Consider the following 19,080-nt stretch of genomic DNA (forward strand, 5'->3'; position numbering starts at 1 on the left):
CTTAAACCAAAAGTAAGACTGAATCGGTAGTAGCAATATAGACACTATTTTAATGTTAAATGACATAGAAACCATATGATATTTTGAAGAACATTGAGAAGTGACCCATCGAATGAAACCAGGAGTAGCAACTTATCTAATGAATGTCAGCCATATTTTTTTTGGAATCAGTGAAAGTTATCTATCAGAAGTACACACTATATAGTTTTGAATCTGTGAAAGAAAAGTCAATTTGTTTGTGCTATTTTTTAAACGAAGGTTACTTTATAAAAGTTCATTTAAACTCTTATCACCAATAGGTGAGGTGGAAATACCTTAGATAATTTAATTATGTCTTTTCATTTTCCCGTGGGGACCTGATTTGATTTTGTTCTGATTTTTATTTTCTTATCTTCTGCCACTCTTTTTAATTCGCTGTTTGATTGTTTCGCAAGTTATTGTTTAGATCTATGGTATAAGATATTGAACATTTTCTACGATATGAAACACCGCTGCTTAACCAACCACTTTTAATTTCCTAGTAAGAGTCATTCCCCTAAACACTGTGTGTCTTGCTATCCCTACTCATTCGGTAAAAGAAAGAAACTGACAATGTGCTTTATAATTTGCTCGTTACATTCTAAGTAGGTATTCCAACAAAAATTTAAGCGATCTGGAGACTCTATATGAGAGTTATCTCACTCTTGTTTATTTGACATAAGTAAAATGTACTTGTAACTGTTTAACTATAAGTGATAGAAACCTACGGTCTTTTGACTTGCGCCGTAATCTACCAAAAACAATAAATGAGGTCCAGATCGCAGGTCAAGATCCTATTCTAATTTTTTTCTTATTATCGCTTAACCTCAGTAACACATATTGACGAAACATTTTGCCTAAATTATTATATGACATGTAAATTTTGGTTGAAAGGGTACGTTCATATATATTTATATGAATTTTCTCCCCTCTTATTTTTAAAATTAACTGCATGTTGCTATAACTTAATAAGCATATATAAGAGAGATCTAGTGTCTTTTTGTTTGAGGTTAATGCCTTCTGACCTGGAAATTTAGGTCAAGGTCAAAGTAAAATTTGACGTAATATTTTTATATTGGTACTCAATAAAGTCACAGGGTCTTTTGCATGAGTTTGCAGAAATTTGGCGTTAAATAATGCCAATCAGATGTGACCATTTGCAAACTAGAAGTATCAAACTATTGTTGTAGTTTCATAAAGTGCCTAAAACTTAAGTTTTATATCAGTGAAAAGTAACGCATCATTTAAAATCGGAATTGAAATTTGTATACAGGTAGTAGCAACGTATCTGCCTTATTTGAAGCAAAAGAAGATAGAAACTTTATATGTTTTTGATTTTGTGGTTAGTAAATTTGGTTTTGAAAACAGGAAGTGACTCTGAGTATACCGGTAGTGGTTGATTAACTCCATTATTTCACCAAAGAGGTACATGTACCATAAATTATGTATATTTGGAATCAATAAAATATTGTCTATATTCTGACACCAGTAATGGCATAGTGAACCTGAAGGTAATATTTTCTAATATTGCTTTTGAAATGCACAGACCTTCAATTGTTCTGTGAACAATTAATTTAATTCTTCTTGTTTTGCTTTAAAGATATACCTAAAAAAATCTTAATTAGTAGAATTTTCCGATGAATTAAAAATAATTGCATCCAGAACGATATTGTATTCTATAGTTTTTACTTTACTCACTAGAGAGGTTTCGACTAAACGATATTTGTATACAAGCAAACTAGAGATAGATAAGTAGGAGGAAATGAACATAGCGTCCTTACTGTAGAATTTGGACAAATGATGCAGAAACATGTTGTGCCATATTATAAAAGGGCTATTATAACACGTATATTGAAAAATAATGGCTCACGGTTGTGCTATATGGTATACTGTTTGCAAAAATATTCCTAAGCAGTAGTTCAATAACTAAATAAAATGTTTGTCCAAATAACAATTTCAATATTCGAAAAAAGAATTATAATTTGCGTAATCTTCACAAATTCGACAATTACTGAATTATTTTGTGTTGACTTATGGTTCTGCCTCTAAATAAATCCAACAATTATCTTTAGTTGTAAATTTTTATTTAAAGAGTCGTTGGATGTCATCTTCGTCTTTATGTCTTGTCGTGATTATTAATCAAATCTGCAAAATACGAAATACATTAAGATTTATAATTTCATAATGAAAATTTAAATAGAGTTTCAGACAAAGAAGATTGGATTGTAATACATGAAATCAATCTTCAATATGGTGGAAAAGTTGATATTACAGGACTATACTTAATTTAAATACGGAGGTGGGACAAAAAAAAAAAACGTTAAATGACAGACTAATACACTCACAATTTTTATAACTCCAAACAATAAGCATAAGAACCTTTCCATACAGGTGCAAATTACCAAAAGACGATCCTTGTATTTTATGTGATCCTGAATTTTCTGTTGAGCTTGAGTTCACTTTCAGTTTTTGCGGGTTTAAGTTGGTTATTTTTTTTTTACTTTTTTGTGTAGTTTTCTGTAAGTCGTGATTTGTCTGTTCGTATTTTGTTACTACTGACCCTGATATTGCATGTATTTCATTAAACTTATCTCCGGGTGGGTACTTACAAGAGCGACACGATGGGAGCTACTAGTGGAACATGATCTGCTTACCCTTCCGGAACACCTATGAATACTTCAGGTTTGTTTATGGGGCTCGTGTTACTCAGTATTTAGTTCTCTATGTTGTGTGTTGTATACTGTTGTTTTTCTTTTGGTCTTTTCTCGTTTTTGATCATGGCGTTATGTGTTTGAAGGTTCCTATGGTATCTTTCGCTTCTTTTTTGAAGCATGTTATTTTAATGCCTCTTTAATATCTTCTTCTCCTACAGTTCTAGTGAGAACCATGTAAAAACTGAACAGAATCAACAGAAAAATAAACAAGTAAGAACCAGATAAAACTGAACAGAGTCAGCAGAAAAATAAACAAGTAAAAACCATGTAAAAACTGAACAGAATCGACAGAAAAAATAAACAAGTAAGAACCAGGTAAAAACGGAACTGAATTTAACAGAAAAATAAACAAGTAAGAATTAGGTATAAACTGAACAGAATCAACAGAAAAATAAACAAGTAATAACCAAGTAAAAACTGAACTGAATCAACAGAAAACAAACCAAATAAGACCCAAGTATTAACTGAACAGAATCAACAGGAAAAAAACCAAGTAAGAACCAGGTATTAACTGAACAGAATCAACAGAAAAATAAACAAGTAAGAACCAAGTTCTCTATGTTGTGTTTTGTAAACTGTTGTTTGTCTTTTGGTCTTTTCTCGTTTTTTTTTTGCCATGGCGTTGTTAAGTTTTAAGGTTTCTATTGTATCTTTCGCGTCTCTTTTGAAGCATAGTTTTTTAATGCCTCTTTAATATCCTCTTTTCCTACAGTTCTAGTGAGAACCATGTAAAAACTGAACAGAGTCAACAGAAAAAAAAAAACAAGTAAGAACCAGGTAAAACTGAACAGAATGAACAAGTACGAACCGTGTAAAAACTGAACATAATCAACTGAAAAATAAACAAGTAAGAACCATGTAGGAACTGAACATTATCAACAGAAAAATAAACAAGTAAGAACCATGTAGGAACTGAACATTATCAACAGAAAAATAAACAAGTAAGAACCAGGTAAAAACTGAACAGAATCGACATAAAAATAAACAAGTAAGAACCAGGTAAAAGATAACAAAGTTAACAAAAAAATAAACTAGCGAGAACCATGTAAAAACATAACACAGTTTACAGAAATACAAAAAAGTGGGAACCATGTGAAAACTGAAAATTGTTAACAGAAATATATAGAAAGGAACTATGTAAAAACTGAACAGAGTAAATATCATTGTATTCATTCTGCCCTTTAATGGATATCTTAGAGCTCCATTTCAAATCTAACAGGTAAGAACAAAAGAGAGAAAAGACTAACAGACATAAGCCTGAAAAAGGGTCAAAACCAGACAAAAGAAACACACAGCAAACAACAAACACACACTTAACATATATGAAAACAGATATTACCTAAAAATTCACATATAAACTCATCCTTTACGCTATTGCAAGTACTTTGAGCTTTAGATAACCATTCCTTATTGCTAACATTCATAAATACGCATCTCCCTACTCCATATATTATTGTATTCGTATTTGACCAGTTGTCATACAAGTTTGACTCTGTTGTATTTCCGGATGCCCATTCATAACTAGTACCGTCCTTTGACTCTAATCCAATCCATGGAGACACTTGTCCTTAAAAAGATAGTTTTAAATGATGCTAATTAAATCTCATGTATGGCACTGTTGATTTCGATTCTCATTTTAATTGAAACATTTGCCTAACTTAGACTTTCATAATTATGTTTGTTAAAATATTTTCAATCCATACCAATGAAGTTGCTATACAGAATTTAATATGACGAAACTCCCAAAACATGACATAAAAAATATGAAAGTAAACAGCATATTTAAAAACAAATTACACGGGAATGTAATCATTGAGTAACAGGAACCCCGCGAGAGCACTCCATATTTTATTATCCGCCTCATTTTTGACATCCTAAACGTTATTGTTATTGTTCTTCATTGCGAGGTTAACGGTTTATATGTTTTCGTGTTATTCTAAGACAGTATAAATTAATAATAAATAGATAAAAATAAAGTTTTCATGTTTTTGCCAGAGCACAGATATACCGGACATTGACAGGTAGAATCTAAATATTCAATTACACTCAGGCCTATTCAAAGTTTGTAAAATTGCACATGAATATATATTTGTCTATTTTTGAGTAATGTACGTTGCCCTTTAGAAGTGTTGATTATTTGTGTCGTCTAGAATCTGCCCAACGGTCAATAATACACACTTCCCCATAAACATGTAGATGAACAAAATATCACATAGACAATCACACTCAGTCACTCTATTCCTCGGCTGTGTCATCACCGAATGAGACTTATCAGTATGTTCTAACCATAAAGTAACATGACGGTAGCAGGATTTGCTTTCCTAGTCGGAGTACCTGACATCAAACACTCTTCTTGGTTGGGTTCAGGTTGATAATTCCTTTGTTTTCTATGAGGTTTTTTGTAAACTTGTTTTGTTTTCGTTTTATTTTGTGTGTTAATGCATGCCGTTGTCAGTTTCCCATCGATTGATTGATTGATTAATTGGTAAGTTAACAACTTTCTCTTCGTTTTAAGAGTTTGAATGTCACCCTGGTATCTTACGTCTCTATTAGGTCGTCCTAAACAACGTTGAAAAAAACGTAATGATAATAAAGTTGATGTTATATCTATGTGAACGCTTATTAAGTTATTAAATAAGTAACGGTTTGGACGACGGTGACGTTTAACAAATATAAAGTATTTTAATATGACGTTTTTCAAACGCTTTAAGTACTTGTGTACTTCATTCCGTAGCAAAATACAAATATATTGTATATTAGCTGATCGGAAACGTCATGATTTGTTTTGGCCATACCAAACACACATCCTCGTAGAAAGCTTTTTTTATGAATGAGGTACCCAAGGTCCATCGGTGTTAGTGACGTCATTGAACGATCGATTCTAACTGTGACGTTAGAATATATGCATTGTACGGTAAGCATAAACGAACGTGAAAAATCTTCACAACATGGAATCATGAACGAACGAAGATTCAAATTGGTTTTCGTAAATGTTCATTATCATTCAACTTGATCCCAAACCTATCTAATCAAATTGGGAATGGAAATGGGGAATGTGTCAAAGAGACAACAACCCGACCATAGAACAGACAACAGCAGAAGGTCACCAACAGGTCTTCAATGCAGCGAGAAATTCCCGCACCCGGAGGCGTCCTTCAGCTGGCCCCTAAACAAATATATATACTAGTTCAGTGATAATGCACGCCATACTAAACTCCAAATTGTACACAAGAAACTAAAATTAAAAATAATACAAGACTAACAAAGGCTAGAGGCTCCTGACTTGCGACAGGCGCAAAAATGCGGCGGGGTTAAACATGTTTATGAGATCTCAACCCTCCCCCTATACCTCTAGCCAATGTAGAAAAGTAAACAATACGCACATTAAAATTCAGTTCAAGAGAAGTCCGAGTCTGATGTCAGAAGATGTAACCAAAGAAAATAAACAAAATGACAATAATACATAAATAACAACAGACTACTAGCAGTTAACTGACATGCCAGCTCCAGACTTCAATTAAACTGATTGAAAGATTATGTCCTCATCATATGAATATCAGGCACAATCCTTCCCGTTAGGGGTTTAGTATCATACCATCATAACATATATGAGAAGAACATAACCCGTGTCATGCCAACAACTGGTTTTTAAATAATTGTGTTTAGTGCCGATGCAAAGACCCTATAAGTGAATCAATATTAACGCCAACATATGCAATCTTTAATGACCTGACAACAGTATCGTAACTATATCCCTTCTTAATAAGTCTATTTAAAGGTTTTGTTAGCTTCAGAGGTGAATACTGACATTTTTGTGCTTTATAAAGAATATTTCCATAAAAAATTGGATGTGAAATACCTGAACGTATAAGAAGTCTGCATGTTGAGCTATATTTACGAATGATGTCCTTATACCGATGATAAAATTTAGTAAATGTTTTGACTAGTTTGTGATATCGAAAACCCTGGTGTAATAATTTTTCAGTAATACATAAATTTCTCTCGTTAAAATCTAAAACATTGTTACATACACGAGCGAATCGTACAAGTTGAGATATATAAACACCGTTAGATGGTGACAAGGGAACGTCACCATATAAAAATGGATAATTAACGATAGGAAATGAAAAATCATCTCTTTTATCATATATTTTAGTATTAAGCTTTCCATTAATGATATAGATATCAAGATCGAGGAAAGGGCAGTGGTCATTGTTAGTATTAGCTTTATTTAAAGTAAGTTCAACAGGATAAATTTCTTTAGTATACATACTGAAGTCGTCATTATTGAGAGCCAAAATATCATCCAAATATCTAAAAGTATTATTAAATTTGTGTATCAGATGTTGTTTCGATGGGTCTTTGCTGATTTCTGTCATAAATTGTAACTCATAGCAATACAAAAAAAGGTCCGCAATAAGTGGTGCACAGTTAGTCCCCATTGGAATTCCGATAACCTGACGATATACGGAATCTCCAAAGCGAACAAAAATGTTATCTAGTAAAAATTCAAGGGCATATATAGTATCAAAGCATGTCCAATTGACATAGCTTTTTTGTTTATTGCTACTAAAAAATGACCTAAAAGAGTTTGAACATATATATTCACATTCTGACTTTTTAAATGCCCATTTAATTAGGTGTGTGAATTTTTTCTTAATGAGAATGTGAGGCAACGTGGTATATAGGGTAGAAAAATCAAAACTTTGAACAGATTCAAAATCACCAATATATGCATGTAATTTATCAAGTACTTCCAACGAGTTCTTGACACTCCAAAAGTAATTAGTTCCACTATTTTCGAAGGCCTTATTTGAACAATTTATTATCAGGTTTTTGATTGTACCAAGTGTACTGGTAAGAAGAATAGACAATTTAGTAGTGGAACAATGGCTTGAAGACGAAATAAATCTATATTTGTAAGGCGTTTTGTGCAGCTTCGGAAGCCAATACATAGTTGGGACTTTCATTGTATTTGGTTCTGCTTGTAAAGCGGTAACTAAAAGTTTATGTTTGTTACAAATGTCGTTTTCTGAAAATGGAGTCAGTTGGAATGTTGGTGAATTGGTGATTTCTTTTTTCAGAACCTCAATGTAAAATTTACGTCAAACAATAATAATATTATTAGCAACTTTATCGGCCGGGACAAAAACAAATTCCTTGGCTAGTTCTTTTAGTTTATGTTTGATACGAGAAATAGGTTTATTGTGGTTATTGTTAAGAGTAAAATTTTCTTTAAAATGTTGAATACGTATATCAACTATGTTCATTACTGAATTAAAAAAAGAGTCCAAAGATTTTTTGTCAGCTTTTTCCCGTTTTATCCATTTCAAACAGTAAGTATGGAGTGAGTCGTGGATGATATTACGACACTCATTCCAATTAATAATTGACGGGGGACGATATTTAGGTCCTTTACTGAGGAATGATTTTAACTCTCGGTCTTGAACGATGTTAAGATCTCCTGTTATAACATGGGAAATGGGTCCATAAATGTATTCGGAATTACTGCAATTACATGAAGTAGGTGTATTTTCACTGATATTAACATCTTTACACAATTGACTATAATTAAACACAAATTTCCGGGTAGATTTCTTGTAAATATAACAAATAAGAGGGAGCTCAGTATTATCAAAATATCCCGGAATTTGTTCTTTAACAGAATGGTCGTTAAGGTGTAATACCACCAAATCATAGTACGTCACATCCGGTTGCATACGAAAATAGGTCGAAAAAAAATATTCCCTTGAATTTGACAGTTGTAGGTAATTGATCCTACATTTCATTGCAGTAAAACATTTCTGAGTCATAAACATATATCTTGGGTATTTCAAAGCACCATTATTTCTTTATTTGGGGTTTCTATAGAATATTTTGGAAACTTGAGGTTACATGGTTACTAACGCTTGTACACAGGTTAAAAAAGGGGGAAAATTTGATTGGTTAACTTCCAGTGGTGGTTATTTTCTTATATGCAATGAAATGTTATGTGAAATTTTTTCTATAGTACTGGACAGGATAAAACTTTACTCATGCCAAGTATTTCTTTATTTGAAACAAAGATAAATTCTGCACAATTTTTTGAAAAGTGCAAATTTAACAAAGACTAATAGGGGAAAATCAATGGTGGTATTACACCTAATATGGGAAGCTGTACATGCACCTTTGACCTTGTGAGTACTCTCATGTGTTAAAATTTCTTGCTATTTAAGTGAAATATTACAAATAATGAAATATTCTGAGTGGTTTGAGTCTCCAAAATACATTTTATGAGAAAATTTCCTTGAAATAGGACTTTACCATGAATATTAGTTGACAGAACAAGCCATACTTAGAGTCTTGGGGAGCTTTTTCTCCTTATTTCTTATATTCTGCTATACTAGAAAATTTTTCCTAAGAAATACTTTAATAAATATATAGTTTTAAGTAAATGAAATTATTTTTAAAGCAGTAACAACAAATTATTCACCAAAAGAGAAGTTTTTTATGTCCCTCTCTGGAACGCGGCGTAAATTTAAGTTTTACGCAAGGACTAATTGAAACCTCCTTGGAGACAGTAAACTTTTATACGGATAGTTCAAGCAGCTTGAATACTTCAATTAATCATTTATAATAACATTTCTATCATAAATGAGTGAAAGTTACCCCAAAAGTTTTATTTATTGGCCTAAAAAGTAGAAATTTTGAGGAAATGAGAGGTATAAATGGACCAAAAGAGACTTTATAAGGAAGAATAAGAGGTCCATTAGTAGTATTTATCATCCTAAAGTCATCTTTTGTATCATATTCAACTGTTTGTAGGCAGATGAGATAAATATTTGATCATTTATTGGTCCACACTATATTCTATCATGATGCGGCTTGGTTTGAATTTTTCGAAGAAATTTTGCTCGAATCGCTGTAGATGTCGTCTTACATTATACTAGATTTTTCTCAAACTATTGAACTGATTATGACAAAACTTGACAGGAATGCTTGAAATAACCAGTATTACAAAGGAAAAAAGTCACATTCAATTTATTCAACAAAAAAGTCTTCTTTAATATAAGGTGTAATACCACCAAATCATAGTACGTCACATCCGGTTGCATACGAAAATAGGTCGAAAAAAAATATTCCCTTGAATTTGACAGTTGTAGGTAATTGATCCTACATTTCATTGCAGTAAAACATTTCTGAGTCATAAACATATATCTTGGGTATTTCAAAGCACCATTATTTCTTTATTTGGGGTTTCTATAGAATATTTTGGAAACTTGAGGTTACATGGTTACTAAAGCTTGAACACAGGTTAAAAAAGGGGGAAAATTTGATTGGTTAACTTCCAGTGATGGTTATTTTCTTATATGCAATGAAATGTTATGTGAAATTTTTTCTATGGTACTGGACAGGATAAAACTTTACTCATGCCAAGTATTTCTTTATTTGAAACAAAGATAAATTCTGCACAATTTTTTGAAAAGTGCAAATTTAACAAAGACTAATAGGGGAAAATCAATGGTGGTATTACACCTTAAAAATACCGGCAATATTTACAAAATCAAAACCTTTATTAACATACTTTATTTTAATAAACTGTTTTTTATGATCTTCAGGGCGATCAATTTTGGGAAACAGTTTAGAATAACAATATGCCATTATAATTTGAACGATTTCATACTTAGGACTGCTATATGAAATTGTGTTGCAATCCTCTAAAATTTTATTTAACTTATTAACCGGTAATGAACAGAGCTTTGTTAACAGATAATGTCTGCCGTTGTTTTTTGAAATAGAAATTAGGTCCGAAATATTGTTATGATTGGTCCGAAATTTTCTTTGATTGCGATTTTTTCTACGACCATGAGAACGGTTTTTACGAACAGTTTTAGAAACTATATCCAAAATGTTAACAGAATCGGTTCTTGATATATTACCAATTCCCATGATATTATCATTAAGACCAAGAGGGTAGACTGTCTGTAATTTTTTAATCCAAGTTAATTCAATTATTTTCCGTGATCGTACAAACTTTGAATGAGATTCACCAGGCTGCTTATTTACTACTTCTAAAGGTTGAACTGCTAAATATTTAATAGGATGATTGTGCTTCTTAAGGTGTTGATAAATGATACTTTTGAATTTATTGGGTCTTTTAAAACGATACAGATGTTCTTGAGTGCGTTTAGATAAATATCGTCCAGTTTCACCTACGTACTGAATACCGCATCCCGGTTTGTTTCATGTGAGTAAATAAATAATACTGTTTGTTTTTCAAGTTATATCAGTTTCAAAATTTAAAGAAAATGTGCGACCATTAAACGTGGACCTTACCGTATTGTTGGTGGAAAGACGGGAACATGTAAGTCATTTTTTGGCATGACACTTATCGATAGAAGGGTAACCACGATTTTTATTGTTAAAAATGTTAGCGATGGTAGTATTTTTAGATAAGCGATTTTGAAGATTGAGACGTGTAGATACCCTTTGAACGAGTTTAGTATTTAATTTTTTCCATTTCTAAGCTTCATATTTGTTTTTTGTTTGTGAATTATATTAGAAAGGAGCAGAAACTGGCGTCCAGAATATGAACCAGCATACAATGAATTAAATTATGTAAAAATGATAAATCTGTTCGGCTAAAGATGTCAAACGCTATCCGTATTAATTACCCGAAAAAGAAAGGGTATATCAGGGTAGCGACTGACGTCTGACTAAATAGTAGAAAAAGTATGTTATGGTAAATAGGTTAAGCATGTCACTTAATACATTTTCTGCATCCGTTTCGTAACTATCAATAATGTTTTCGATTATTGGAACAGCGGATATTTGCCGTCAACTAGAACGCTTTGATCCAAAAGAATTCCCGGTTTATTAGAATAGAAATAATTCGTGAGGGATAGTTGCAAAATATTCATCATTAAGGGCCAACCCATGTTAAAACTAGTATAAATGCAAGTCCCCAGGAATTATTTCTTAATTTTATTAGATTTTTGAAACCGCATTGGCATAAATCATATTTTTAAACGTTTATCATAGATAAGTAAAACTGTTGCTTACCCAGCCTCTCTGCATTTAATATAATGAAGTTATTTTCCGCTTCGTTGTTAATTTCCACGAGTGTCGCACACATGTCTAAACATGTTGCCTAAAACACAATATGAATATTTACATAGTGTATGGGAAAGTTTGCATTTCTTTCAATGATACTAAAACAAAAAGCATCAACACATAGTTACTCAACATACTGACAGAAAGTTACTCAAATCATATAGTGAAGCCGTTATTTAGACTGAATGTTTAACTAACAAATAAGTAATTGAAATGTTGATAAATGTAAAGTAAAAATTTCTACCATTACTGATCTATTGAAAAGTCAAACATATCAAAAACATTTTTTGACAACATGACAACAACAATATAGATAAATAAAAACCTTTGCTTGCGGATAAGTTTGCAATTCTGCTTTCACAAAATAATACCGGGAACCACCGAATAAAAGGAAATATGGTTCGGTGACGTCATCTGGAACACCTAAACAAAGAAACCGAAGACAAATTGAAATTATGAATTTTTCGGATTCAAGGCACAATACTTTCCGTTCACCTTATTATCCTTTAAATGTATTGACATATATTGCTTTCGCTAGCTGTCCTTGGTTACATGCTTTTGTTTTTCAAGTTTCTTGTTATCTATCTATTGTTTTATTGATTGTTTTGTATTGTTATCTTCTTTTGGTAAACATATTGGGGTATGATGTTCGATCCATACCTTTTTATTTGTTTTACGTATCATTTTACCTTTCTGCATAGCACATTGAACAATTTGTAAACTGATGTTAGAATAATATGATTTATCAAAAACGATAATCAGTTGTCGATCAGTTGCTATCATAGTAATACGATAATTTTGACAATCTTAAGTTAGCGTAGTGTGTTAAACTGTAAAGAAAATATTTAAATTTATATAAAAAAGATAATTGTAACCATTTTTTTTTCTAAACTGGAACATCATTCCATTATAAAATGGTATATTTATATATCTAAGATCAACTTAATTTAAAAGATGAAACATGCATATAAATAATATCAAAAAGATAAACGTATGAGAATATATTACAGGTAGCTTTTATCCGACTCCATAAGCCGGATTCCAAACACCATATTGTGTCATTCCCTCTTAGGGAATGGTCCGCGGGGCAAGTCAGTCTTCCAATACTTCCAACCGTTATATTATGTATGGCAATGTTCATACTCCAACTACCACAGGATAAGGATGGTCGATTTAGACATTTAACTAGAAAAACAATTAAATATGTGCAGTGCGTTTAAAGATATTATTTTAACCTTATTATCTTAGTAACGACCATTACATATGATTAGACATTTTATTATACTTTCATATAGTTAGTAAGTTTCTCAAAATTCTCAAATGTTTCAAAATAGTTGGTTTTATAGATGGATTTTTCATATAACGATAAGACATGTTTTAATCCGCCAGGAAAAATGTATGTCCTTTAATTACTATGATTTATAGAATCAAAATCATGATTACAAAAACAACGAAAATGTCATTAAAAAAAATATATCGAGTTTATATAAAAGAGGGACGAAAGATACCAGAGGTACAGTCAAACTCATAGATCGAAAACAAACTGACAACGCCATTGCTAAAAATAAAAAGACAAACAGACAAATAATAGTACAGATGACACAACATAGAAAACTAAAGACAAAGCAACACGAACCCCACCAAAAACTGGGGGTGATCTCAGGTGCTCCGGAAGGGTAAGCAGATCCTGCTCCACATGTGGCACCCGTCGTGTTGCTTATGATATTACAAATCCGGTAAATAGTCTAATTAGGTAGGTCACATTCGTGAAAAGGGAAGGGTATTGTAGTTACGACATAAGGAACATATCCGATATAATATGTGAAACGGTTATTCCATAACGGTCAACCAACTCGTGATGGCGTCCGTAAAATTTACGAAGGGATGATTTCAACTTCACCATTTAGAATTCTTGGTTTAATAGCTTCCTTGTGAGCAGCAATCCTCTATCAGGGAAATCATGATAGGAAATACAAGCCCGGGAATATCGTATCAATTGGGAGATATATACCCCGTATGCAGGCGCTGCTGGAATGTTGCTACATAGAAATGGAAAGTTCACAATTGGGAAGCTGCAATCATTTCTTTTGTCGTAAAGTTTTGTTTTCAACCGACCATCATTGTCAATTTCCAGATGTAAGTCAAGATATGAGGCAGACTTAACTGTATCTGTAGTATCCTTTATCTCTAGTTCGATGGGATAGATTCGTTCAACATAGTCACCAAATTTTGTATTATTTAGTGAGAGAACATCATCTATATAGCGGAACGCAAAGTTAAAGGATATTGCTAACTTCTTATTTTTCTTCCTAAGAAGTTCCTGTATGAAATCAGCCTCATAATAATAAAGAAACAAGTCGGCAAGAAGAGGGGCACAATTGGTTCCCATTGGAATTCCGACAGTCTGTTGAAAAACTCGTCCTCCAAACGTAACAAATATGTTGTCAATCAAGAAATCAAGCATCTTGATAATGTCAGTTTTAGAGAATTTTTAGTTTGAATCAGAGTGATTCTTTACAAAGTAGGATTTATCCCTCCCCAAGACAAGATACTTGTATCTACGTTCGCCATTCTTTTTAATAAAACAAAGTAATACCATATCTTTCAATTTGTCTTTATTTTGGAATGGGGAATACTTGTGTAAAGTGTAGAAAAGTCAAATATATAATGTATGCCTATATTGAAATGCAAACAGAGTTTTGAAAGAACAATAAAGAAGCATGTTAATGATACAACACATGCCTGCAAACTATTCATATTCGGAAAAGTTAATGTCTTGAAAACGTTATGAATCCTACAATTCTTCACTTAATCATTTGATAAATCGATTTGCTTTACGTTGTCTATGATTGTTGGATAACATCTATTGATGCATGTACTTAATAATTGATCTTTCCACTGTTGCACGTCATTGTTAACTTTCATCAAAACAGTGTTCCCAGACTATATTGCCAATAAAATTGCTAGATTGCCTTGTTGAAAAACGTAATTTCCATATCCAATATACTAAAATTGTTTGTATACTATCAAATGTATCAAATAAATTGAACCGGAATGGTATGTAGACTTAACACAAATTATTTTATTCATGAAATTAATGTTTTATATGTTTAATGAAAGAAGCGACGAAAATGGAAATGCTTGCGCTTTACTCAAGCAAAATATGCTTGAGTCTTAAAAATTCTGCTCTGGAGAATTGAGGTTTCTATAGCAAACTGATTAGAAGGGGACATTTCGTTGACATATATTTTCTGTGTTATAGAAATACAGGTTCTAACCTTAAATTTAATCTCTAAAAAACAGGAAAATTGCATTAATTGCGCCAAACGCGCGGACCGTTTACATACATGGAGTAAGAATAAAAACAGTAGAAAGGCCAAATTCAACAATAGATCTGCATTGATTCTTACAATGCTTAAGTATAAAGTAAGAAATACTTACCAGGATTTGGTTGTTTGTGACATCTTTTACTTTTCACTGAAAGAAACATCATATGTATTAATCCTGGTTAAATCAAAAAATTTAAAAGCTCCATTTCTCGTTGTTTCAGATGAGATCAGAATTTTATGATATTGTTATATCCTTATCGAAATAATAATCAAACTGATTCGTGGGTTAAAGCTATATTCCCTTGAAACATCATGCAAAGGTTATGGTACTTCTTATTAAACCACTCTCTTTACCTATTAATAAAACTCATTCATGAAGTAGACATACTAGAGCTATGCATTCTTTTGTTATCCTACCTTCTATAGATTTATGGGGATATGATTGGTTAATCGACTACACGTGGTGACCATATATATTTCATATAGGGTGTCCTAAAAAATACATGGTTAGTTACCATATACGGTTAGCAACCATATGGGGTTAGTAAGGGGTTACTTCCCTTTTAAAACAAAAATGACATCTGAAAGGTTTAAACAGACGAAGAAAATGGTAAAAAACGATTGAAATACATTCATAAAACAAATTAAAAGCTAACACGTTGTTATTGTTGGCATTTGTTTTTTGTATAGACAAAAGGAAGTAGGTTCTTAAACATGTTAAAATTAAGTATTGAAGTCTTTTAAATCACTTTGATAGGCAACTAGTCTTAATACCACATGGGAAGATAGTCGGTAAGATAAATTCGTTACACGGCGTGCTAGTGACCTAATACGATATATATGGGGTCAGTAAATTCCATATGGGGATTCGAGCTTCGCTCTCACCCCATATGGAATTTACTGACCCCAATATATATCGTATTAGGTCACTTACACACCATGTAACTAATAATATACTTCGCTGCATTTACAATATTTAAAAGTATTTGTTCATTCAACAACAATATAGATACATTATGTCTAGGAAAAAACATAATTCTTTTCATAATCAGTCTAAATTCACAATGTAAAGTTCTTATGCCAGTAGAAAATAATTAACACACAACGTATGTAATTTATATCACACGTGTTTGTAAATTCATGGATGTTCAATCTGTTAATGCAGTATGGAATGAGTCACGTGATTCGATAAATGTTTCTTTATCAATACAAATATGACAAACAAGAGGTTTAATTTGATCGATATCGTACTGTACAATTCTATACATTAAAATCTATATCAAAATTGAGATTGTTTTTAGTCGAATGTGACATTCCTTATGTATGTATAAAAATCATCAAGATATGCAACATCCAATTAAACATATATATTTTTTAAAATCTTGTTTTTACATGGAATTCGGGTAGATAGATATCAACAAGAAGACAGATACATATGTGAACGACCATAATTGATAGAAAATTGATCTGTTCTCTTCTACATATTTCTTAAGTAATTTATTAATCTTTAAAAAGATTTTTTTATATTTTCAGAAGAAGTCTATAAAAAGGACCAACCAGCAAATACAATATGTACCTGATAGTCTAGAATAGACGTTACTGCACAGACAAGGATAACAAATTATAAAAGTCTAAAGATTTGCACAGCGGTACTTATATAACATGGTAATATACGAAGATGATGTTATAAACTCGTATTGACAAATATTTCGTTTGAACAAATAGCCTTCGTCAGTGCCAATAATTTTAACAATACTGGTTGTTTGTGTAAAATAGCTCAGTAAATATGTAAACATATAACGTCTAGATATGAGTCAACAATCTTTCTTACTAAACATATATATATACGTGTGTGTGTCAAAGTATTTACCCGACTATCCAGCATTGTAATATGAGCTGTTTATATATGTTTATAGTTAAAACGGAGATATAATTTAAATTTAAAGCTTAGGCTGAAAAAATTTCTATGAAATATATGGCTTCTATGAAAATGCCTTGACCAATATAAACGAGAATCCAAAGACTGGAATCATTATGTTGAGTTAAATCATAAAATGTATTTTCAATGCTTTTTCTACAATTCTATATGAAAAAAACCCACCTACTTTCAATGGCTAGAGGATATAACATCACCAAAATAACTGATAATTTAATACTTGATGACTTCATTATTGCCGATGTAACAGTGCCCAACGATAGTTGAGTAACACGTTGGACGGAATACAAACAAGCAAATGTTGATATAGTATATCGGTACTGACATATTACAGATGAATACTTAAATAAATCTTTCTAACCAATTAGAAGATAAAATGTGTTCAATCTGTTACTCGTTTATATAATTTTTTTTTATATTCATTCAAGGGAAACAGTATTGTATCCGTTAGCATATGAGAAACATATTTTTATAAACAATAGAAATTAAAGTAATTCGATCTAGTAGGAATTGAAATCTTAATCTGCCATTCATTATATAAAAAAAGGAAAAGCACATTTTATAATTGCATGCGTTTGCAGCGCTTTTCTGGATTTACTTTATCAAGAACGCTCACTGCCGAATATTTGAAAGGAGAGTTGTATGACCAAAATTGGCATTAAATAATAGGCAAATGAATCTTAGGTCAACTTTGCTTGAAGAAGGCGAAATCTCTTTTTCTCAATAATTTTTAAAATTTTTTTATAAACTGACAATTTAGAAATGTTTGTTATAAATCAGGTCAGTACCGTCGTAGTACTAGCTACAGAGCTAAAGATACCCTGGTGGAAAAATAGTCAACTAGCAACAGTATCGACCTAGTGCTGTAAAAATTAAAACAACATTATATATATATATATATATATATATAGGTATTTACAATCGTCTAATCTAGAGTATTATCAATTTGGAATGTATTGCATACTCACTTGCATCTCTTTTTACCCGTCTGTTGTACATTGTTGTGTTTAACAATGATTGTTTTACATATCGTTATTATTGATTGACGTAAAAGAAAATCAAAACAAAACAAACTGTACAATAGGATAAATATAACAAAACAGTTGTTGCAAAAATATGTAGGAAGCTTAAAGATTGACAAATCAAATCATAGTCTGTACCAGGAAGCAAGTGTATCTATTTTTAAGTTATTCAACATTTCTAAAGTCAGATGTGTTTCAGTACTCGGAAATTCCACTATGCATTCTATTTCTTTTAAAAGCAATATCCAAAACTTAATTTAGGTTTGATTTTGGTTAAAGTTTAACTGTGAAACTCATAATTGTGGACAGTATGGCCATTATGAAATATTTGTATGACATGTTCTCACCTCACCTGTATTATCTGTTCTATAATAGGTTGATTTGGCTAATGCAAAATATGAAGAGCATTTTTTTTCGTTTATTTATGAAGACTGTTTAACTTGAACATTAAATGAAATCAATATATGTTTCAGCGTATTTTCATATTATATTTTTTTTCATATAAATATGTTTATAATCAACAGTCTTTATAGTCACTACTTTGTGTTAAAAGAATGAAAAGGTTAACGAATGCGCACCATTTTTCAGAAGACTTCGGCCGATGCAAAATAGTCTTATTTTGAGCGAAGGACTACCGAACGACGCCGAATCACATTTTGGCCAAAAATGCACATCCGGTTTTCCTACTGTAAGTGAGAAAAGTGACGGAACAGGCGCATGGATGATACGACGATTTGCTTCCAGAGAGTGAGCATTTAAAATGCATCTTGCATTACGCATTAAAAAAATAACCCGTTGATTTATGTTAAGTATAAAATATTGTTAGCTCTATTATAATATAGATATTCAAAATCGTGTTTTCAGAAATGCTCACATTGGGAACACATTGCTTTTTCACTTTCATTTTTCTTTTCGTCATAATGGTTGACGTCTCTTGTCCATTATTTTGTAAAATAACATCTAATAAG

At 31.6% G+C, this 19,080-nt stretch overlaps 1 protein-coding gene across 4 annotated transcripts; it reads right to left on the reverse strand.

Moving 5' to 3' along the window:
• Window positions 1–2,080: 2,080 nt before the first annotated feature.
• Window positions 2,081–17,370, reverse strand: LOC127721413 (early activation antigen CD69-like). 4 transcript variants are annotated; one of them, XR_007991245.1, is made up of 7 exons: window positions 15,509–15,559; window positions 15,267–15,302; window positions 12,834–13,010; window positions 12,151–12,248; window positions 11,775–11,862; window positions 4,072–4,299; window positions 2,081–2,163 (listed from the first exon to the last, which is right to left on the reverse strand). XR_007991245.1 is itself a non-coding variant. In XM_052228132.1 (7 exons), the coding sequence occupies exons 1-7, from the start codon at window positions 17,321–17,323 to the stop codon at window positions 2,135–2,137; spliced, it is 720 nt and encodes a 239-aa protein (XP_052084092.1). In that variant the 5' UTR covers window positions 17,324–17,370; the 3' UTR covers window positions 2,081–2,134. The 4 variants fall into 4 exon arrangements, 3 of the variants coding, with proteins under 3 accessions (XP_052084092.1, XP_052084093.1, XP_052084094.1); XM_052228132.1 differs by lacking the exon at window positions 15,509–15,559 and adding an exon at window positions 17,260–17,370; XM_052228133.1 differs by lacking the exons at window positions 12,834–13,010; window positions 15,509–15,559 and adding an exon at window positions 17,260–17,370.
• Between the last annotated feature and the right edge of the window lie 1,710 nt (window positions 17,371–19,080).

This window comes from Mytilus californianus, unplaced genomic scaffold, assembly GCF_021869535.1.
Source record: "Mytilus californianus isolate M0D057914Y unplaced genomic scaffold, xbMytCali1.0.p SCAF_12, whole genome shotgun sequence".
Taxonomy (NCBI): Eukaryota; Metazoa; Mollusca; class Bivalvia; order Mytilida; family Mytilidae; genus Mytilus; species Mytilus californianus.

Coding starts and splice junctions, on each gene's coding strand:
- LOC127721413 (XM_052228132.1), bottom strand. CDS start 17,323: ATGAAGTCATCAAGTATTAAATTATCAGTTATTTTGGTGATGTTATAT. Junction 13,011..15,266: donor TCACAAACAACCAAATCCTG/GTAAGTATTTCT, acceptor TTGTTTTTCTAG/TTAAATGTCTAAATCGACCA. Junction 12,249..12,833: donor GAGTCGGATAAAAGCTACCT/GTAATATATTCT, acceptor TTCTTTGTTTAG/GTGTTCCAGATGACGTCACC.